Source organism: Pristiophorus japonicus, chromosome 18 (genome assembly GCF_044704955.1).
Source record: "Pristiophorus japonicus isolate sPriJap1 chromosome 18, sPriJap1.hap1, whole genome shotgun sequence".
NCBI classification, from domain to species: Eukaryota; Metazoa; Chordata; class Chondrichthyes; family Pristiophoridae; genus Pristiophorus; species Pristiophorus japonicus.
In genome coordinates, this window is record NC_091994.1 from 82882591 (window position 1) to 82906699 (window position 24109).

The window sequence follows — 24109 nt, forward strand, 5'->3', positions numbered from 1 at the left end:
GGTGGGGGGAGGGGCCTCCACAGGCTTTGCTGCGGAGCCAAGAGGAGCGATGGCGGGAAAGGGAGAAGGAGAAGGAGAAGGAGAAGGAGAAGGAAGAAGGAGAAGGAGAAGGAGAAGGAGAAGGAGGGAGAGGAGGAGGAGGGAGAGGAGGGGGAGGGAGAGGAGGGGGAGGGGGAGGGGGAGGGGGAGGGGGAGGGGGAGGGGGAGGGGGAGGGGAGGGGGAGGGGGAGGGGGAGGGGGAGGGGAGAGGAGGGGGAGGGGGAGGGGGAGGGGGAGGGAGAGGAGGGGGAGGGGGAGGGAGAGGAGGGGGAGGGGGAGGGGGAGGGAGAGGAGGGGGAGGGGGAGGGGAGGGGGAGGAGGGGGAGGGGGAGGGAGAGGAGGGGGAGGGAGAGGAGGGGGAGGGGGAGGGAGAGGAGGGGGAGGGGGAGGGAGAGGAGGGGGAGGGGAGGGAGAGGGAGAGGAGGGGGAGGAGAGGAGGGGGAGGGAGGAGAGGATGGAGAGGGAGAGGGGGAAGGAGGGAGAGGGGGAAGGAGGGAGAGGGGGAAGGAGGGAGAGGGGGAAAGAGGGAGAGGGGGAAAGAGGGAGAGGGGGAGGGGGAAGGAGGGGGGAAGGAGGGGGAAGGAGGGGGGAAGGGAGGGAGGGGGAGGGGGGAGGGAGGGAGGAGGGGGGGAGGGAGGGGGGAGGGAGGGAGGGAGGGGGGGAGGGAGGAGGGGAGGGAGGGAGGGAGGGAGGAGGGGGGAGGGAGGGGAGGGAGGGAGGGAGGAGGGAGGGGAGGGAGGGAGGAGGGGGGAGGGAGGGAGGGAGGGAGGGAGGGAGGGGGGAGGAGGAGGGAGGGAGGGAGGGAGGGGAGGGAGGGAGGGAGGGAGGGAGGGAGGGAGGGAGGAGGGAGGGAGGGAGGGAGGGAGGGAGGAGGAGGGAGGGAGAGGGAGGGAGAAGGAGGGAGGGAGAAGGAGGAGGGAGAAGGAGGGAGGGGGGGAGGGAGGGAGGGGGAAGGAGGGAGGGAGGGAGGGGGAAGGAGGGAGGGAGGAGGGGGAAGGAAAGGAGGGAGGGGGAAGGAGGGAGTGAAGGAGGGAGGGAGAGGGGGAGGGGGAAGGAGGGGGGAAGGAGGGGGGAAGGAGGGGGGAAGGGAGGGAGGGGGGAGGGGGGGAGGGGGAGGAGGGGGGGAGGAGGAGGGGAGGGAGGGAGGAGGAGGGAGGGGGGAGGAGGAGGGAGGGAGGGGGGAGGAGGAGGGAGGGAGGGAGGAGGGAGGAGGAGGAGGGAGGGAGGGAGGGGGGGGAGGAGGAGGGAGGGAGGGAGGGAGGGGGAGGAGGAGGGAGGGAGGGAGGGAGGGGGAGGAGGAGGGAGGGAGGGAGGAGGGAGGGAGGGAGGGAGGGAGAAGGAGGGAGGGAGAAGGAGGGAGGAGAAGGAGGGAGGGGGAGGGGAGGGAGGGGAAGGAGGGAGGGAGGGAGGGGAAGGAGGGAGGGAGGGAGGGGAAGGAAGGAGGGAGGGGGGAAGGGAGGGAGGTGAAGGAGGGAGGGAGGGAGGGAAGGAGGGAGGGAGGGGGAGGGAAGGGAGGGAAGGAGGGGGGGGAAGGAGGGAGGGAGGGAGGGGAAGAGGAGGGAGGGAGGAGGGGGAGGAGGGAGGAGGGGAGGGGGAAGAGAGGGAGGGAGGGAGGGGGAGGGGGGAGGGGAGGGAGGGAGGAGGGAAGGGAGGGAGGAGGGAGGGGGAAGGAGGGAGGGGAGGGAGGGGGAGGGAGGGAGGGAGGGGAGGGAGGAGGGGGAAGGAGGGAGGGAGGGGGAAGGAGGGAGGGAGGGGGAGGGAGGGGGGAAGGAGGGGGGGAAGGAGGGGGGAAGGAGGGGGGAAGGAGGGAGGGAGAGGAGGGAGGAGGGAAGGAGGGGGAGGGAGAGGGGAAGGAGGGGGGAGGAGGGGGGGAGGGAGGGAGGGGGAAGGAGGGAGGGAGGGAGGGAGGGGGAAGGAGGGAGGGAGGGGGGGGGAAGGAGGGAGGGAGGGGGAAGGAGGGAGGGAGGGGAGGGGAAGGAGGGAGGGGAGGGGGGGGGAGGAAGGAGGGAGGGAGGGGGAAGGAGGGAGGGAGGGAAGGAGGGAGGGAGGGAGGGAGGGGGAAGGAGGGAGGGAGGGGGAAGGAGGGAGGGAGAGGGAAGGGGGGAGGGAGAGGGAAGGGGGGAGGGGGAAGGAAGGAGGGGGAGAGGAGGGGAGGGGAGAGAGGGGAAGTGGAGGAAGGGAGAGAGGGGAGGGAGGGGAGAGAGAGGGGGAGGGGAGGAGGGAGGGAGAGGGGGAGGGGGAGGGAGGGGAGAGGAGGGAGAGGGAGGAGAAGGGAGAGAGAGGGGGAGGAGAGAGAGGGAGAGGGGGGAAGAGGATTGGGAGAGGGGGAGGGGAGAGGGGGAGGAGGAGAGGGGGAAGGAGGAGAGGGTGAGGGAGGAGGGAAAGAGGGAGGGAGGAATGACAGGAGAATGAAGGAGAAGGGGGGGGAGGGAGAGGGGGAGGGGGGAGGGGGAGGGAGGGGGAGGGAGAGGGAGGGAGGGGAGGGAGAGGGAGGGAGGGGGAGGGAGAGAGAGGGAGGGAGGGAGAGTGAGAGAGGGAGAGAGGGAGGGGAGGGAGAGTGAGAGAGAGAGGGAGAGAGGGAGGGAGGGGGAGAGGGAGGGAGGGGGAGAGAGAGAGGGAGGGGGAGAGAGGGAGGGAGGGGGAGATAGGGAGGGAGGGGGAGAGAGGGAGGGAGGGGGAGAGGACATCAGCGTTGATTCCAAAGACGAAGATGATGATAACAGTCTCGACAAGTACTGTGCAATTAAGATACTAATTTCATCGCAAATGTTTCCTTTAATTCGCCTATTTCCCAAAGATTTATCTCTGTCTTGAATATACTCAATGACTGAGCAGCCAGTCCTCTGGGCTAGAGAATTCCAAAGATTCACCAACCACTGAGTGAAGACATTTCTCCTCATCTTAGTCCTAAATGGCCGACCCCTTAATCTGAGACTGTGACCCCAGTTATAGACTCCCCAGCCAGAGGAAACATCCTCCCTGCACCTACCCGGTTAGGCTCTGTACGAATAGGTTTGTTTCAATGAGATCACCTCTCATTCTTCTAAACTCTAGAGAATATAGGCCTAGTCTACTCAATCTCTCCCATCCCAGGAATCAGTCTGGTGAACCTTCGTTGCATTCCCTCTATGGTAATTATATCCTTCCTTAGGTAAGGAGACCAAAACTGTACACAATACTCCAGGTTTGGTCTCACCAAAGCCCTGTATAATTGCACTTATATAATACGACCGCCCAAAGTGGAGGAAGAGCATCCGGGAGGGCGCTGAGTACCTCGAGTCCCATCATCGAGAACAAGCAGAAACCAAGCATAGAAAGCGGAAGGGAGCGTGCGGCAAACCAGGCTTCCCGACAATCCTTTCCTTCAACCACTGTCTGTCCCACCTGTGCCAGAGACTATAGATCCTGCATTGGACTCCTCAGTCACCTGAGAACTCACTTTTAGAGTGGAACCAAGTCTTCCTCGACTCCAAGGGACTGCCTATGATGATGATGATAATTGCAGTAAGCTCTTATACTCAAATCCTCTTGTAATAAAGGCCAACATACCATTTGCTTTCTTAATTGCCTATTGTACCTGCATGACATTGACTTGTGTATAAGGACACCCAGGACCCCCTGAACACCAACATTTCTCAATTTTTCACCATTTAAAAAATACTCTGTTTTTCTATTTTTCCTACCAAAGTGGATAACTTCACATTTCTCCACATTATATTCCATTTGCCATATTTCTGCCCACTCACTTAGCGTGTCTATATCCCCTTGAACTTTCTTTGCATCCTCCTCACAACTTTCATTCCCACCTAGCTTGGATATATTACATTTGGTCCCCTCATCCAAATTGTTGATATAGATTGAGGCCAAGCACTGGTTCTTGTGATACCCAACTGGTTAGTCTGCCAACTGGAAAATTACCTGTTTATTCCTACTCTCTGTTTTCTGTCCATTAACCAATCCTCAATCCATGCTGGTATATTATTACCTAAATCCCATGAGCCGTAATTTTGTTTAATAACCTCTTGTGTGGCAACTTATCGAATGCCTTCTGAAAATCCAAATACTCCACATCCACTGGCTCCACCTTATTTATTCTGCTAGTTACAACCTCAAAAAACTCCAACTGATTTGTCAAACATGAGTTCTCTTTCATAAATCCGTGTTGACTCTGCCCAATCCTATTATTATTTTTTTAAGTGCCCTGTTACCACATCCTTAATAATAGATTCTAACATTTTCCCTACTACTGATGTCAGGCTAGCTGGTCTGTAGTTCACCGTTTTCTCTCTCTCTCCTTTCTTAAATAGCAGGGTTACATTTGCAACCTTCCAATCCGCGGGAACTTTTCTAGAATCTATGGAATTTTGGAAGATGATAGCCAATGCATCCACTATCTCTATAGCCACCTCTTTCAAAACCCTAGGATGTAGGCCATCAGGTCCAGGGGACTTATCACCTTCCAGGCCCATTAATTTCTGCAGTACTATTTTTTTTACTAATATTAATTTCTTTCAGTTCCTCATTCTCGCTCGACCCTTTTGGCTCTCCACTATTTCCAGGAGGTTTTTTGCGGCTTCTTCCGTGAAGACTGACACAAAGTATTTGTTTAATTTCTCTGTCATTTCCTTATTCCCCATTATAATTTCTCCTGTCTCATCCTGTAAGGGCCCCACATTTACTTTCACTAATCTTTTCCTTTTTACATACCTACAGAAGCTTTTACAGTCTGTTTTATGCCTCTCGCTAGTTTTCTCCCATATTCTATTTTCTCTTTCTTTATCAATTTCTCGGTCTTCCTTTATTGAATTCTAAAATCCTCCCAATCCCCAGGCATACTGCTCTTTTTGGCAACATTATAAGCCTCTTGCTTTGATCTAATACCTGTACTACCTTGAACTTCTCTGGTTAGCCACAGTTGGACCACTTTTCCTGTGAGGTTTTTCTGCCTTAAAGGAATGTATATTTGTTGTAAATTATGTATTCATTCTTTAATTGCTAGCCATTGCTTGTCTACCATCATACCTTTTAATGTAGTTTCCCAATCTACCTTAGTCAACTGGCCCTCATACCGATGTAGTTTGCTTTGTTTAGATTGATGACCCCTGTTTCGGAATTAACTAAATCACTTTCAAACTTAATATAAAATTAAATCATATTATGGTCACTCTTCCCTAGGGAGTCCTTTACTGTACGGTTATTAATTATCCCTTTCTCATTGCACAATACTAGATCTAAAATAGTCTGCTCCCTAGTTGGTTCCTCAACATACTGATCTAGAAAACTATCTTGTATACATTGTATGAATTCGCACTGCACATTTTTACTGTTAAGTTTGGTTTGCCGAGTCTACATGTAGATTAGAGATAGGGCTTGGCTATAATATTCATCATGACAGGATAGCCTGCTGAAGCTCACTGCCTAGGATCAGACATGAAGAATGGACATTTGAATGAGATGTTGGGAGGTCTACCAACACCTTGCAACTGTACCCCAGGAACAACCAGCAGGAGAGAAAGGAGAGCAACTAAATACCTGCAGTTTCAGTTCGATTTGACTTCCGTTTCCAGGTTACTGATGACTTGTGGCTGGTTGTGTTAGACCACTGTTTTCCTTTTCTCCCTAACCTTCTCTCCTGAAGGTAGTTTCTCACATTGGTGTCCCGTGCCTGGAGCCCAGCCACCTCCAGTACCTCGTGCAAGTGACCGTCCTTCATAATGCAAGCCTGGAATGCTTGCTATGCATTCACATTTGAATTTGAGGGTTAGAGTCTTGTGGGCCCAGTTTACATTTGTGAATGATAATAAGCACAGAGCAGGTCCCTCTGGCCTCAACTTTGTACCTCATCAAGTCCCACTGCTACGCGAAATGATTTCAGCTGCTGAATCACATTCACTAGTTGCAGGACTTAGGCAGGGTCAGCACTGATTGGGACAGGGAAGAAAAAAGGTAAAACGAAAAAAAGAGTGAAGACAGCAAAAGTGATGTTTTGGGAGGGGAGAAGCTGAGATAGCCACTTTGTAGGGTGGGAGCTAGAAGGCAGCCAAGGGCAGTGCTTTGGGGAGGTTGCGAGGTGAAGAGTGACAGGTTTAAACGAGTTTGAGGGGAAGAAGAGGGCCAGGTTGAATTGAAGAGATAGAAGAAGAATGCAAGAACTGGGGGATTGGAGGAGGAGAGAGTGTCTGTAAACTGGAGAGAAGGGCTTCAACGCAGCAGAGCAACGGTGAGGTAACTTTTGGAGAAGTGGTGCTGTACAGAAAACCCAAATGCCACTCAAGAGTATGAATCCAAGAAAAATAATGAAACCAGAATGCAACATTTTTAAAGTAAAAATTCAAAATGTTCTGAGAGGTCAGAGATAGAGAGAGGGAAAGACAAAATACAAACAAACCCTTAGTCCTATTAAGAGCAATTTCATGTTGAACCCTTCAACAGCAACAACTTGTATTTATATAGCGCCTTTAACGTAGTGAAACGTCCCAAGGCGCTTCACAGCAGTATTATGATTAAAAATTTGACACCGAACCGCATAAATAGAAATTAGCGCAGCTTGGTCAAAGAGCTATGTTTTAAGAAGCGTCTTGAAGGAGGAAAGAAAGGTAGAGAGGCAGAGAGGTTTAGGCAGGGAGTTCCAGAGCTTGGGGCTGAGGCAACAGAAGGCACAGCCACCAATGGTTGAGCGATTATAATCAGGGATAACACTTGATTAACTTGATTGTATAATATGTACTTAGAAACATAGAAACATAGAAAATAGGTGCAGGAGTAGGCCATTCGGCCCTTCGAGCCTGCACCACCATTCAATAAGATCATGGCTGATCATTCACCTCAGTACCCCTTTCCTGCTTTCTCTCCATACCCCTTGATCCCTTTAACCATAAGGGCCATATGTATCTGCCTCGTGAATATATCCAATGAACTGGCATCAACAACTCTCTGCAGTAGGGATTTTCACAGGTTAACAACTCTCTGAGTGAATAAGTTTCTCCTCATCTCAGTCCTAAATGACTTACCCCTTATCCTTAGACTGTGTCCCCTGGTTCTGGACTTCCCCAACATCTGAGTGAGTGAGTGAGTGAGTAGACATTTCCTTTATGTAGTAAGTAGGCTTCTACATGTGTTTTATTGTATTTTAAAATAATGAATGATTGGTTAATAATTTGTGTACAGATCAGGCCAACCACACTTTTAAACTAAAGACTCACACTGGAATTATTTGGGGGCTTTCAGTGGTTGGGTTTGGTTTGATTACAGTGAAAGAATCCTAATTCATAATCGGTACCTCAATGCTTTTCGCACCCTATAATCCACCTCCACCACCATGACTTATAATTAATGATGAATCAAGGCCGTCACAAGAGCTATTTGTTGTGTTGATACTAATACACATTGGGCAAACATCACACTTAACGCAGTTGTGTAATACTCGGAATTCATCACCTCAAGTTGTTCCCATGGCCAGTAACTTGCAACCACCATACTCCACCCTAGTGTTATACAGCTCAAACTGCTCTCTCCAGATACATCCATGGTTTAGAAGAACAGAAGTTATAATCTATCTGCCTTTTTCTTCAGCCACGTCTCCTGGGCCGCTGAAGCCCTCTTCGCTTTGCCAGATTTTCCATGTTTCCCTCCTCCTCTGGCTATTCTGCCGTAACCATTCACATGTCCTCTGGGTCTCCGATACATCTTTTGTTTCTCTCATTTCTATCGTTATTGCCTCTTTTTCTCTTACACCATCATCACTTCTGTCACTTAATCATTTCCAGTCCACCACCTAATCACTGACCTCTGTTTTTTTTACCCGAGCCTCTTTTTCCCTGGCTCTGTTCATCGTTATCAGCTGTTCATGTGTAACATCTTGTTATCCTGACAAATATCATTGGCCTGAAACGTTTGCCCACCCTTCCTGTCTCCACAGATGCTGCCTGACCTGCTGATTGCAAGCCTGCGATCGACAGATTTTGTATTAGGCAAGGGTATCAAGGGATAAAGCGGGTAAAGAAGTCGAGCTATAGAACAGCAATGATCTCATTGAATGGCGACACAGGCTCAAGGAGCTGAACGGCCTACACCTGTACCCATGTTCCTACAAGTAATTCTAGCATTTCCTGTTTTATATTTCAGATTTCAAGCATCTGCAATATATCTCTTTTTGATTTATAATTGTACAGCTGGGTGTTTATCACAGTTCTAGTGTCAGCTGTGGCTCAGTGGGCAGCACACTTGGCTCTGAGACAGAAGGTTGTGGGTTCAAGTCCCACTCCAGCGACTAGAGCACATAAATCTAGGCTGACACTACAGTGCAGTGCTGAGGGAGTGCTACACTGACGGGGGTCCCGTCTTTCAGATAAGATGTTCAACCGAGGCCTTGTTTTCCCCCTCAGCTGGACGTAAAAGAACGCCTGCCACTATTTCGAAGAAGAGCAGGGGAGTTAACCCCAGTGTCCCAGCCAATATTTATCCCTCAAATCAACATAACAAAAACAGATGATCTGGTCATTATCACATTGCTGTTTGTGGGAGCTTGCTGTGTGCAAATTGACTGCCGCGTTTCCCACATTACAACAGTGACTACACTCCAAAAGTACTTCATTGACTGTAAAGTGCTTTGAGATGTCCGGTGGTCGTGAAAGGTTCTATATAAATTTCATTCCTTGGTTCAAAAATGTCACAGGCCCACCATTACACTTATTGAAATCCGAGTGATAGTGCTCTTCATGTATATAGGGTATTCCGATATGCCAAATCAAGTCTTGTAGCGATCCAAAGCAATAACAAGTAGGGTTTCTTACTGTGTTCTATCTCCTCATTACAGAGACCACTCACAGGGAGAGAGAGGTGACAAGGGTCTTAAATCTAAACTAAAGAAACTACATAGGTATGAGGAGCGAGTTGGCCAAGGTAGATTGGGAAACAACATCAAAAGGTATTACAGTAGACAAGCAATGGATAGTATTTCAAGAATTAATCCATAATTTACAACAAATATACATTCCTTTGAGGCACAAAAACTCCACAGGAAAAGTGGTCCAACCGTGACTAACAAGAGAAGTTAAAGCTAGTATTAGATCAAAGGAAGAGGCTTATAATGTTGCCAAAAAGAGCAGTAAGCCTGGGATTGGGAGGATTTTAGAATTCAGCAAAAGGAAGACCAAGAAATTGATAAAGAAAGATAAAATAGAATGAGAGTAAACTAGCGACAGACATAAAAACAGACTGTAAAAGCTTCAATGGGTATGTAAAAATAAAAAGATTAGTGAATGTAAATGTGGGTCCCTTGCAGGATGAGTCAGGAGAAATTATAATGGGAAATAAAGAAAAGACAGAAAAATTAAACAATTTCCTTTGTCTCTGTCTTCATGGAAGAAGACGTATAAAACCTCCCGGAAATAGTGAAGAAGAAAGGTTCGAGCAAGAATGAGCAACTGAAAGAAATTAGTATTAGTAAAAAAATTGTACTGGAGAAATTAATGGGACTGAAAGCTGATAAATCCCCTGGACCTGATGGCCAATATCCTATGGTTTTGAAAGAGGTGGTTATAGAGGCAGTGGTTGTCATCTTCCAAAATTCCATAGATTCCAGAAAGGTTCCCATGGATTGGAAGGTAGAAAATGTAACCCCACTATTTAAGAAAGGGAATGAGAGAGAGCCTGGAGAGGAGAGAGAGAGAGAGAGAGAGAGAGAGAGAGAGTTTAAGGGGGGGGGGGGGATGGAGAGAGCCTGGAGGGGAAGAGAGACTGAGGGAGGGAGAGAGCTTGGGGATGGGAGTGGGGGAGGGAGGGAGGGAGGGGGAGAGAGAGAGAGAGAGAGAGAGAGAGAGAGAGAGAGAGAGAGCCAGCCTGGAGGGGAGAGAGGCTGGGGGAGAGAGCTTAGGGGGGGGGGGGGGGGGGGGTGGAGGGAGAGAGCCTGGAGGGGAGAGAGACTGAGGGAGAAAGAGAACTTGGGGGTGGGGGTGGGGGAGGGAGAGAGAGAGCCTGGAGGGGAGAGAGACTAAGGAAGAGGGAGCCTGGAGGGGAGAGAGCGCTTAGGGGGGAGGGAGAGAGAGAGCCTGGAGGGGAGAGAGAACCTAGGGGGGGGGGGCGTGGGGGGTGGTAGAGAGAGACGGGGGGGGGGGGATCGGAGGGGAGAGAAGTCCTTCCAATGCAGAAGTCACAACACTGTCACTATTGACTTCATACCCAATAAACCTGTTAACAATCCGCACACAATACCCCATCTATGGCGGGGGGAGGGGAGTCATGCACTTGCGCTGGGACAAGGGACTTCGGCCGGGGGGGGAGGGACGCACTTACGCTGGGGTACAAGAGTTCGGCTGGCACCTGGTGGCTTCTAGGGAGACCTAACCTCTGGTTTCTGGAAGTCAAAGTGGATCGAGTTACAATTTGTGAAGTCAGTGAAAACTTGGGCCAGGCGGTTCCAGTTACACATTCCAGAGAAACTTCAGGGTGTGGCTTATCCTCCACGGGGGCCTATCAGAGACAAGGGCAGCCATTTTTACAGTACAAATAAACACATCCATCTAAGAAAGGAGGAAGAGAGAAAATGGGGAACTACAGGCCAGTTAGACTGGCATCAGTAGTAGGGAAAATGCTAGAATCTATTATTAAGAACATGGTCAAAGGGCACTTAGAAAATAATAATAGGATTGGTCATAGTCAACCCGGATTTATGAAAGGGAAATCATGTTTGACAAATCTATTAACAGTTTTTTGAGGTTGTCACTCGCAGAATGGATAAGGGGGAACCAGTGGATGTGGTGTATTTGGGTTTTCAGAAGGCAATCGATAAGGTGCCACACAAGAGGTTATTAAACAAAATTAGGGCTCATGGGATTGGGGGTAATATACCAGCATGGATTGAAGATTGGTTAACGGACAGAAAACAGAGAGTAGGAATAAACGGGTCATTTTCAGGTTGGCAGACTGTAACTAGTCGGGTACCGCAAGGATCAGTGCTTGGCCCCAGCTGTTCAACATCTATCTCAATGATTTGGGTGAGGGGACCAAATGTAATATATCCAAGTTTGCTGATGATACAAAGCTAGGCGGGAATGTAAGTTGTGAGGAGGATGCAAAGAGACTTCAAGGGGATATAGACAGGGTAAGTGAGTGGGCAAGAACATGGCAAATGGAATATAATGTGGAGAAATGTGAAGTTATCCACTTTGGTAGAAAAAATAGATAAACAAAGGGGCCAAAGCTGCCCCGTGCTGGATTTGCAGCGCATAATTCGAATTAATGTTTGGGTTAGCGCTGGCGCGGGAAATGCGTATTTGCCATCTTTTGGGAAAAAAAATGTTGGGCAGTATCCGTGCCTTCTATCGGTGCTCCTGGGGCGCTCACGCGGCAATCGTGGCGCACAATGTTCAGCGTTACTCACATCAGTGTGTCGGGGGCTGATGCACCACATCATATCACCACGTCGCAACATCTCTTCACTTCTCTTACAGGGGAGGGAAGTTGCGATCTGAGCAGCTCCTTTAGTGTCTCGCACTGGGCTACCAGAGAGGGCGCCAGCCTGGCCAGCGGCCCGGCCGAACAAGCTGCCACCATTGTTGGGCCGTCTGAAAAGTCGGCCGACACAAAAAAGATGGCGGCCGCCACGCTGCCACCTCCCCTTTAAGGGTGGCCGGGGCGCCACAGCCACAGCTTCTCGCCCCTCGCCCCGAGAAGCTGTCGGCGGCATCGCCCCACTCAGGGCGCAAAGGGGTCGGCACGAGGCGATAAAAGTTCATCGCCGTGGTGCAATGCAAACCTGTTTTCACCTACCGGCCCCCGGGGGCAATTCTGGGGGAGCGCTCTGTGCGCAGCGCCTGGGAAAGAACCCTTTAGTGCACCCCTACTGCCAGCCACCGGCCCTGACAGGCCCTGCGCAAAGGGGCAATTTCACAGAGTATTTTTTAAATTGGAGAGATTGGGAAATGTTGGTATCAAGAAACATAGAAAATAGGTGCACGAGTAGGCCATTCAGCCCTTTGAGCCTGCACCGCCATTCAATATGATCATGGCTGACCATGCACTTCAGTACCCCATTCCTGCTTTCTCTCCGTACCCCTTGATCCCTTCAGCCATAAGGACCATATCTAACTCCCTTTTGAATATATCTAACGAACTGGCCTCAACAACTTTCTGTGGTAGAGAATTCCACATGCTCACAACTCTCTGAGTGAAGACGTTTCTCCTCATCTCGGTCCTAAATGTCTTACCACTGATCCTTAGACTGTGACCCCTGATTCTGGACTTCCCCAACATCGGGAACATTCTTCCTGCATCTAACCTGTCTAAACCGTCAGAATTTTATATGTTTCTATGAGATCCCCTCTCATTCTTCTAAATTCAATTGAATATAAGTCTAGTCGATCCAGTCTTTCTTCATATGTTAGTCCTGTCATCCCGGGTATCAGTCTGGTGAACCTTCGCTGCACTCCCTCAATAGCAAGAATGTCCTTCCTCAGATTAGGAGACCAAAACTGTACACAATATTCAAGGTGTGACCTCACCAAGGCCCTGTACAACTGCAGTAAGACCTCCCTGCTCCTATACTCAAATCCTCTTGCTATGAAAGCCAACATGCCATTTTCCTTCTTTACTGCCTGCTGTACCTGCATGCCAATTTTCAATGACTGATGTATCATGACACCCAGGTCTCGTTGCACCTCTCCTTTTACTAATCTGTCACATTCGGATAATAATCTGCCTTCCTGTTTTTACCACCAAAGTGGATAACTTCACATTTATCCACATTATACCGCATCTGCCATGCATTTGCCCACTCACCTAACCTGTCCAAGTCACCCTGCAGCCTCCTAGCATCCTCCTCACAGTTCACACCGCCACCCAGCTTAGTGTCAGCTGCAAACTTGGAGATATTACATTCAATTACTTTGTCTAAATCATTAATGTATATTGTAAATAGCTGGGGTCCCAGCACTGAACCTTGCGGTACCCCACTAGTCACTTCTGAAAAGGACCCGTTTATTCCCACTCTTTGCTTCCTGTCTGCCAACCAGTTCTCTATCCACGTCAATGCATTACCCCCAATACCATGTGCTTTAATTTTGCACACTAATCTCGTGTGGGACCTTGTCAAAAGCCTTTTGAAAGTCTAAATACACCACATCCACTGGCTCCCCCTTGTCCATTCTACTAGTTACATCCTTAAAAAATTCTAGAAGATTTGTCAAGCATGATTTCCCTTTCAAAAATCCATGCTGACTTGGACCAATCCTGTCACTGCTTTCCAAATGCGCTGCTATTACATCTTTAATAATTGATTCCAACATTTTCCCCACCACCGATGTTAGGCTGACCGGTCTATAATTCCCTGTTCTCTCTCTCCCTCCTTTTTTAAAAAGTGGGGTTACATTAGCTACCCTCCAGTCCATAGGAACTGATCCAGAGTCTATAGAATGTTGGAAAATGACCACCAATGCATCTACTATTTCTAGGACCACTTCCTTAAGTACTCTAGGATGTAGACTATCAGGCCCTGGGGATTTATCGGCCTTCAATCCCATCAATTTTCCTAACACTTGCTGACTAATAAGGATTTCCTTTAGTTCCTCCTTCTCGCTAGACCCTCGGTCCCCTAGTATTTCCGAAAGGTTATTTGTGTCTTCCTTATTGAAGACAGAACCAAAGTAATTGTTCAATTGGTCTGCCATTTCTTTGTTCCCCATCATAAATTCACCTGATTCTGACTGTAAGGGACATACATGTGTCTTCACCAATCTTTTTCTCTTCACGTATCTGTAGAAGCTTTTGCAGTCAGTTTTTATGTTCCCTGCAAGCTTATTCTCATATTCTACATATCCTAATTAAACCCTTTGTCCTCCTCTGATGAATTCTAAATTTCTCCCAGGTGCCCTTGAATCACTGAAAGTTAATGTGCAGGTACAGCAAGCAATTGAGAAACCAAATTGCCTTTATTACAAGAGGATTTGAGTATAAGAGTAAAGATGTCTTAGTGCAATTATATAGAGCCCTAGTGAGACCTCACCTGGAGTTGTGTACAGTTCTGGTCTCCTTACCCAAGGAAGGATATACTTGCCATAGGAGTGCAACCAGTCTGATTCCTGGGATGGGGGATTGTCCTATGAGGAGAGATTGAGTAGACTAGGCCTATATTCGCTAGAGTTTAGAAGAATGAGAGGTGATCTCATTGAAACATACAAAATTCTTACAGGGCTTGACAGGGTGGATGCAGGGAGGATGCTTTCCCTGGCTGGGAAGTCTAGAACCAGAGGTCACAGTCTCAGAATAAGGGGTCGGCCATTTAGGACTGAGATGAAGAGAAATTTCTTCACTTAGAGGATGGTGAATCTTTGGAATTCTCTACCCCAGAGGACTATGGATGCTCAGTCATTGAGTATGTTCGATAGATCGATAGATTTTTGGATATTAAGGGAATCAAGGGATATGGGGATAGTGCAGGAAAGTGGAGTTGAGGTAGAAGATCAGCCATGATCTCACTGAATGGCTGAGCAGGCTCGAGGGGCCAAATGGCCAACTCCTGCTCCTGATCCTTATGTTCTTATGCTCTCCCTGCAGAGCATTACCCCAGCTCCATTGCACTGGAGATGCAGTCCCAGTGCTACAAGGGAGCCAGATTTGCAAACAGAACAGAGTTAGTGACATAATGGCAAGGCTATTCACTACATTTTGTCCATTTTGTTTCTTCCAAATTCTTCTCCTCTGCTGACAGCAGTGATGCCTGCTTGCGTAAAGGCCCCACCGGTGTCAGTAACTCACCAGTGCCTCACACACAAGCCATTCTTCGGGTGCCAGTCTCGACAGAGAGTATCCCCTCATCATCAGCAGCATCAGCGCTAACTCTGACCCTGTCCTCACCCGACACTCAGATTTCCAGCAGCTCTCACTTTGCCCTCTCTGGCCCAGGAATTGTCGCTCTGGTCCCCACTGCCAATCTCTATCCAGTGAACCACCGCTGTAAATGGTGCAGAAAATACTGGATGAGGACACGGTCAGACTGGGCCACACAGCCCATGGCACAATAGCTTTCCCGTCTTAGATGCACCCACGAAGATTAGTGGGTGAGGTATCAGAGGGAAGCTATCACCTATAAAACCAAAATACCTCCGTCAGGAGAGGAGAGGAGAAAAAAGCCCCAACAAAACCAAACACTTCCTTCACAAAATAATATTTCAACAGCAATTTGTATAATCACTTTCCCATCCGGGTGAATGCTTCTCATTTAGTAATTTAATACTTGGTGCACTGTGTCTGACACAGAACACACAGGGGAATGTCTGCCTGAGTGCTGGAGACAAGGCCCTAATTTAATCGGGGGGTCGCAAAGAAGCCATTATATCACTCAAGCTGCACTCTCATGGTTTATGGATGTCAGCTGGCTACCTCAATTTTAATTACAGCTCTTTTTCTAAACCACATTCTTTTGAAAATATAACAACACAGTGGCAGTTGTTCTCTCAGCATCACAGCTGGGTTTTCCAATCAAATTTTAATTTATCTAACAATGGCATTACATTTAAAAATAGGCACTTTCACCAGAGAAAACACGAGAATCTTTCAGAACAGGACTAGGGCGTTAGACCTAATCAATATTCCCAGTGATTAACTCCGGTTATAGACTTGAGCACACAGCTTATGCTGACACTTCAGTGCAGTACTGACCAATGTTCCCTTCAATTTTGCTTTTGGTCCGCGCAGCCACTTTAAAGGGATGCGCGGCCCATTCGAAATTCTGCGCATGCGCGTTTTTTCAATTTAAAAGTCAACTCACTGGCAGCGCGGAACCTCCAGAACACTGTGCAGCCGTGCAGCTTAAAGGGAACATTGGTCCTGAGGGAGTGTTGCATCATCAGAGAGCCCATCTTTCGGATGAGACGTTAAACTGCCTGTTCGGGTGGATGTAAAAGACTCTTATGGCTCTTTTGAACAAGACCAGGGAGTTTTCCTGGCGTCCTGGCCGACATTCATCCCGCAACACCCCCAAAACACATGTTAACTGATCACTCATTCACCCCTTGCTCCAGGTACCTTGCTGTGGACAAATTGGCTGCTGCATTTGCTTACATAAGTGACTGTACTTTAAAAGTAGCCTGTCGATTAAGTTCCAAGAAACAGCCTCAGTGTGTGACAAGATGCTATATAAATGCAAGTTTTTTTCTTCATTTTCTCCCCATATCCCTCAATTCCGTCGCTCTACAGAGAAGCAGTACATTTATGTTGGCAGCCAGTTTGTTCTCACTGGTACAAAATGAGACCCTGTGGTCTTTTGGTGAGAACATAGGAACAGGAGTTGGTCATTCAGCCCCTTGAGCCTGCTCCGCCATTCAATGAAATCCAGGCTTATCTGTGACCTAACTCCATATACCCATCTTTGGCCCATATTCCTTCATACCTTTGGTTAACAGAAAGCTATCAATCTCCGATTTAAAATTAATAATTGATTTAGCATCAATTGCCATTTGCAGAAGAACGTCCCAAACTTCTACCACCCTTTGTGTGTAGAAATGTCTCCTAATTTCACTCCTGAAAGGTCGAGCTCGAATCCCCATCCAGTGGTATCTGTTCCCTACCCTATGTGTTCCCTTTAATATCTTGAAAACTTCGATCAGATCACCCCTTAACCTTCTAAATTCTAGGGAATACAATCCTAATTTGTGTAACCTCTCCTCGGCTTGGCAGTGGTGCCATACACAGTTGAATAGTCAACAGTCATTTCCACGGTTCACATATGGCCATTTGGCCGAGGTAACAGAGTCTGTGGGTGCCTGTGGAACCGTACCCAAGCAAGATTGAGTGGTTTCAGGAGAGGGGCAGAGAAAATTGGAAATAAATAATTAGAGGAAAAATGAAAGATTGAGGTGTATCCTGCTCCTGTCACTGTCAGCTCTCCCGGTACTGTGCACAAGAAGGAACGAGGGTTCATTCCAAACCCCTGCTGGTTTCACAGAAAAACATTCAGGATTAAACACAGCCTGTGCAGGGGGTGGGAGAGGGGGGGGGGGAAATTAAACAAACACAATCCTGCTGAGCAAGCGAGTTCTCCCCCTCCCTCCCTCCCACACACACACACACACGCCGAGCTCTTCCAGATCCTGTGGCCTCACTGCAGTTTTGGCAGCGCAGCCTCAGCATATGGTAAAGACGCGGATATTCTGCACCAAAATCTCCACCATTAAACATCGCCTTTTGTAAAAAAAATTACTTTTATCCATATTAAAATGGCACCTGCTGTAGTCGTGAGCCACACAGCCTCTCTGATCCTTCCTGCATAGCCCAGCAGTGCACAGCAAGATTTCACTAATCTGTTTTTAGTGGTGTTAGCTGAGGGAGGAATATTGGCCAGGACACCAGGAAAATCTCCCTGCTCTTCCAATAATGCGAGTGGATCTTTAACATAAAGAAAAAACTTACATTTATATAGCACCTTTCATGACCACCGGACATCTCAATGCACTTTACAGCCAATTAAGTACTTTTTGAGTGTAGTCACTGTTGTAATGTGGGAAACGCGGCAGCCAATCTGCGTACAGCAAGCTCCCACAAAAACGGCAATGTGATAATGACCAGATAAACTGGTTTTGTTATGTTGATTGAGGGAAAAATATTGGCCAGGACACCGGGGATAACTCTCTTCCTCTTCTTCAAAATAGTGCCATGGGATCTTTTACATCCACCTGAGAGAGCAGATGGGACCTCGGTTTAATGTCTCATCTGAAAGTCGGCACCTCCGACAGTGCAGCACTCCCTTAGCACTGCGCTGGAGTGTCAGCCTAGATTTATGTGCTCAAGTCTCGGGAGTGGGATCCACTCTGAACAATCCACTTTAAACCTACTTTAACAAGCAGACAGGGCCTCGGTTTAACGTCTCATGTGAAGGCTAGCATCGGCAACAATGTAGCACTCCCTCAGTATGCCAGACGATGTGCTCAAACCCTAGAGTGGAGCCGGAGCCCACAGCCTACAAAACAGTCCACTGCACTGCAAAGTGCTTCGTATGTAAAGCACTTTGAGCTGTTTGAGAGATGTGATAAGGCTGAAAGTCTTTCTTTAATCTACAGATAGGCACGCACAGTTGCTTTAGTGTCGCACTTTGTTGCAAGTGAGGAGCAATTAAAAAGAAGAAAAAGAACTGTCAGTTTATGGCTTTCTCAGAGAAATTATAAAGCTTCATCCTCCATCCCTAATAAATATAACAGAGGGCATTGAACCAGCAGTGAAGCACTGACAATAAAGCACATCCAGATTTTTTTTTTTAAAAAGGACTTGAAAGATCGTCAGAGAGGTCTCACAGGACCAACCTCCAGTTTTGTTAACAGCTAGAATCAATCCACACATACAGACCAACAGTTATGTCAAAATGTCAACACTATTCTGCCCTCAAAACATGCAGTTCTTCTGTAACATAAAGGCACCAAAATTGTTCCTGTAAACATTTATTTAAAGACGATTTACCAAAAAACCGTGCCCAACCAGAGAAAGCATCTTAATTTACAGTGTTCCTGGAACACACCGACCCAAGTTGAGATATTTTTGTGTAAATTTTTTCTCCTTTTATCTCTCCCCCCCCCCTCCCATATCTCCTCTCCGCGAGGTGTTTACACTTGCTGGGTTATAATTCTGTAATGTATTTGCTTTAAGGGTTCTTTGCTTAAGAGTTCAAAGCAACACAATGCTTTTAGGAACTGGTTGGTTTATTAGCAAAAGGTTTAACAATCACACTACACATTACAGTTCATCCACCAGGCTCACAACCACCTGCCTCATTCTGGATCCCCCAAACCCAACTGGCTGGGGTTTTATTGAGTCTTATGAACATCATGTGACTGGCTAAGCCACTCCCGACTCAACAGCTCCACAAACCTGTGAGCATGCTCACAGGCGCACACAGTACAATAACCATTGTCATCATCAGGATGGAGGCGGAGGTCTCTGTGGGTCAGCAATGGTAGAAATGCATTCCTGGTCTGCATGGTTGTGCTGGATCCTCAGCCTGCACGTGGCCAGATCTGGGATGGCACATCCCACGGCAAGTGCCTCTGACAAGAAAAGCTTATCTTTGCCACGAGTTGCATTTTCCTTCAGAGGCAGCTAATGAAAGCCCTTTCATAGGAGGGCTTTATTTAAGACAGCATGACTACTGGGTCCTTTACATTACAGGGTCACCTCAGTTGATACAGTTGGCATTAGAGGCAAAACAGGCAATGAAGGATAACACTGCACATACTAGTATTAGGCAGTCCCTCACAGTCCGGTGGTCATTCGCAAGTTTGGTTAAAACCATTTTTTTTAAACAAGAGTAAAGGTCACGTACATTAACCATCTGAATACAAGAAATTTGTTACACTGTTATGATATTTGCTGCAAAATAGGAGGGGGAATATTCCCCGTATGGCTCAGTTGGCATACTGCTATCCAGTGTGGAACTGGGGCATACAGATCTCCATCAAAGGCAGTAATCAGAACACTATCTTGGAATTCGACAGCTCCGAGCTAATTAGGGGAGGAAATAGCCAGGATATCCTCTCCTGATCAATAACCACAGCTCCATTCATAGTCTGCAAAGAGGTTCAAGCTTGGCTGTGATGCTTCCCGTTATCATATGGTCTGCCAGCACTCACCACCTTAGGCTGGCACATGAAGGATGGATAATTGGATGAGATAAAGAGCGGCTGGCACCTATGGAACTGGACCCCAACACGAGTCAGGATCTTCAAAAAGCGTAGGAGGGAGAAAAATGTGTGTGGTGGGGAGAAATGTGCTAAGCAATATAGTGAACAGATACCCGAGCTACAACGCAATCGTCCCTCAGTCTTGATGACCGATGACAAAATGCTTGGAAGAACTGCGACATACGGAATGGATTCCTTATGGGAGGACCCCACAGTACAATCTGAAGGATCAAACCTTCCTCGCAAACAGCGGACAATCATCAACTGCCTCAGAACCGGTCACGGTCGATGCTGCCACCTTCTCCATAGATGGAACCATCATGCGACTGCGGAGCTCCTAATCAGACCCTGGGGCACATCACTGAGCACTGCCCTCAGAGGGAATTCTCAGGCAGCCTGTGGGATATCCACGCTGTTACACCAGAAGCTTTGGTCTGGATATTCAACTTAGATATTGATATTTGATTTGCTACTACCATACGAAAGAAGACGACAAGCTTTAGAAAGCATATAGAACAAGAGGGAAGCTCACACACAGAAGCTGGAGAGGGTGGTGCAGAAGAAGAAGACTTGGATTTATATAGCGCCTTTCATGACCACCGGACGTCTTAAAACGCTTTACAGCCAATTAAGTACTTTTGGAGTGTAGTCACTGTTGTAATGTGGGAAACACAGCAGCCAATTTTGTGCACAGCAAGCTCCCACAAACAGCACTGTGACAACAACCAGATAATCTGTTTTTAGTTATGTTGATTGAGGGATAGATATTGGCCAGGACACTCGGGAAAACTCCCCTGCTCTTCTTTGAAATAGTGCCATGGGATCTTTTAAATGCACCTGAGAGAGCAGACGGGGCATCGGTTTAATGTCTCATCCAAAAGATGGCACCTCCGACAGTACAGCACTCCCTCAGTACTGCACGGGAGGGTCAGCCTAGATTTATGTGCTCAAGTCCCTGGAGTGGGACCTGAACCCACAACCTTCTGACTCAGAGGCGAGTGTGCTACCCACTGAGACACAGCTGACACTCTCTGAGGTTGCACTCTTTAACGGTATGCTGAGCATCGATGAGCCTGATGGTCTTTTGTTACCCTGTTATGAGGGGTTTTGATAAAGCAGACAAGGAAAAACTGTTTCCACTGGCAGCTGATTGGTAACCAGAGGATATAGATTTAAGATATTTGGCAAGAGAACCAGAGGGGGGAATGAGGAGAATGTACTTATTTTTACATAGCGTGTGGTTAGGATCCGGAATACACTGCCTGAAAGGGTGGTGGAAGGAGATTCAATAGTGACTTTCAGAAGGAAATTGGATATATATTTGAAAAGGAAAAAACTACAGGGCAATGGGGAAAGAGCAGGTGAGTGCGACTAATTGGATAGCTATTTCAAAAGAGCTGGCACAGGCAGAATGGCCTCCTGCTGAACGATTCTATTCCTTGTATATTTATCTGTAAATCCAAAATACTTGATGTACTTTGATCATATTTGTTATGAGATATGAAGGGGGAGTGAAATTCTACATTAGATTTTTTTTGGTGCCATCCACTGCAGGTACAAACAGGCAGTACATTCCACCTCACTGACAACACAACCGCATCTTATCATAGAATCACAGAATGGTTACAGCACAGAAGGACATCATTTGGCCCGTCAAGCTCGTGTCAGCTCTCGGCAAGAACGCCTCAGCAAGTCTCACTCTCCCGCCCTTTCCCCGTAGCCCTGCAATTTTTTTTCCTTCAGATACTTATCCAATTCCCTTTTAAAAGCCACGATTGAGTCGGCCTCCACCGCCCTTTCAGGCAATGCATTCCACATCCTAACCACTTGCAGCGTAAAAAAAATTTTTCCTCACGTCCTTCTGCCAATCACCTTCAATCTGTGACCTCTGGTTCTCGAAGCTTCCACCAGTGGGAACAGTTTCTCTCTATCTACTCTGTCTAGACCCATCACAATTTTGAACACCTCTATCAAATCTCCTCTCAACCTTCTCCGCTCTCAGGAGAACAACCCCAGCTTCTCCAGTCTTTCCACGTTACTGACCATCTACCAAGAATTAACAACTTTGATGGGATTAGTGTAAATATATTAGTTGAGATCAGCAGCTGATAACCTTTACTTTATTTTATTTAATGAATCAATTTGTTAACAATGGAAAATAGGATCAGGAAATGTAAGTGAATGGGGAACGAGGCAGTGTATAACTGAACCAGAAAGCCCAGCGGTTTCTCAGCTCCATTCCCGGTGTGCTGAGTTAGCTGATGTGTCAGCCGAAGCCTAATGATAGTGCATTTGCCTCGGAGTCAGAAGGTTGTGGGTTCAAGCCCCACTCCAGAGATTTGAGTACAAAATTGATGCTGAAACTGATTGAGTGCTACACAGTCGGAGGTGTCGCCTTTCGGATGAGATGTTAAACCGAGTTCCCGACTGCCCTCTCAGGTGAATGCAAAAGATCCCATGGCATTATTTTGAAAAAGAGCAGGGGAGTTCTTCCCGGTGTCCTGGCCAATATTTATCCCTCAACCAACAACTAAAAACAGATAGTCTGGTTTGCTGTTTGATGCCGTGTGTGGGACCTTTCTGTCCACAAATGCCTGCCACATTTTCTACGCTACAACAATGATTACACTTCAAAAAAAGTACTTTGTTGGTTATAAAATGCTTTCGGACATCCTCAGGTCTTGAAAGGAGCTATATAAAATGCTGACGTGCCACAATTAGCTTCAGCGCCCCTGGAGTAGGGAACGGAAATTCACCACAGTTCCCTAGTTAGGATCCAGCGATTCCTGCTGGAAGTACATGGACATGGATGTGGGATGAGAACGAAAATGGGCTCAGCTGCAGTGACTCCATTTCAAATAGCTTCCTGAAACTCTCAGTCTAGATTCAGCCTTGTAAAATGACCAGCAGGCTGAGGTACCAGATGATGTCTCCATCCATGTCCCCCTCCTCACTCACAATCAGCTCCTCAGCAAGTTACCAGCACTTCCTGGAGAGGAGGTTGGGGGGGGGGGGGGGGGGAAGATCTAATTCTGAAAAAATGGGATCAGAAATTCTGCAGAAATTAAAACAATATTTAGAAGGAATGCACACTTCATGAAAAATGTCTCAAAAAGTTGATTTGGAGCCCTTAATAGCAACTGATTATCGTGTCCTCACATGTCGTATTTTAACTGGCCTGATTCACACATCTTCCTCACCCCGCCTCCCATCAAGAGAAGGAGGGTTTGTTAGATACTCTTCATGAAGACATTGCTTCTTTAAATATGGAGTTGCCTGGAATCTATAAATGCTCAGTTAGACTTATTTTTAAAGCCCTGTCTGTAAAACATTTGCCTCACACAGGATATTTTTAGGTTATGGCAGTTATTTTGCCCCCAATTCAGTGCATCAGATTACCAGGGATCACTTGGTGGATCACTGGGAATGGCTGACACTTTCGCCCACCAAAGTCGGCTTTGTTTTTAAAAAGTGCCCCGACAGTTGGCCAGGACTTTTGTTTAGTAAACATTGCACAACGAGGTGATACAAATAACATTTACAAACCACATTGTTTTACAAAAAAATCATTTCACTTGCATGTGATATACATCGCCTTGAGGTCAGTGCCCCTTTAAGATTGTGCTCTTAAGAGAGAAAAAAAACCCGGATAACTGAGATTTACCTGGATTTCTTCGAATGACTCCTCGATGTTGGTGACATGGTGCTGTTCATGCAGGGCAGGCTCATCGCAAAAGAAGCACACCAGACATTTGTCGTTGAGGCAGAACAGCTTGACTTTGTCATGGTCCTTGCAGGGGAAGGAGTTCCTCTGGGCTTGCAGGATGGCATCCAAGGGAAAGGCGCTGTACCGCTCCACGATGTTGGACAGCTTGAGGCTGGGGGAGAGCAAGGGGTCCCTGAAGGACCTCCTGCACTCGGGGCAGTCCCTGGAGCAGTGGTCCTGCCTGTTCCAGTGCTCCGTGATGCACTTCCTACAGAAGTAGTGCTCGCAGCCGAAGCTGACGGGGTCCTGGTAGATGCTCAGGCAGATGGAGCACAGCAACTCGTCTTTGAGGCTGCAAGCCATGAAGAGCAAAAAAAGGGTGGGAGGTTTGGCGGGATCGTGGTGCCGATCAGATCCGCCTGCGAGTGATGATCCCCTCCCTCGCTGCCCCGGTCCGGTGTCACTTGCTCTCTGCGATCGCCCTTTGCTGCTGATCCATTTCATTCCAGGAAGTGTTTCTGCGGACTGCACCAAAGCCCACACCTGGGAGAGGGGGAGAGAGGGGGGGAACCCAGCACAGACCGGAATCACCAGCTCATCCCCTTGCCATACTTCTCACTCACCTTGTAATTGTTATCCCAACCAGGTAAAACTGTCCTTTTCCAGGCGACTGAAATGTGCTTCAAAGGTGAATGTGTGAGGT

The 24109-nt window shown here is 48.0% G+C and overlaps 1 protein-coding gene across 1 annotated transcript in view; it reads right to left on the minus strand.

Moving 5' to 3' along the window:
* Positions 1-23900, minus strand: part of trim62.1 (tripartite motif containing 62, tandem duplicate 1) — a 118020-nt gene extending 94120 nt beyond the window's left edge. Inside the window, exon 1 of the mRNA XM_070860179.1 lies at positions 23365-23900. Within this exon, the coding sequence (XP_070716280.1) occupies positions 23365-23769 (405 nt within the window). The 5' untranslated portion in view covers positions 23770-23900. The remainder of the gene's footprint in view (positions 1-23364) is intronic.
* Positions 23901-24109: the final 209 nt, after the last annotated feature.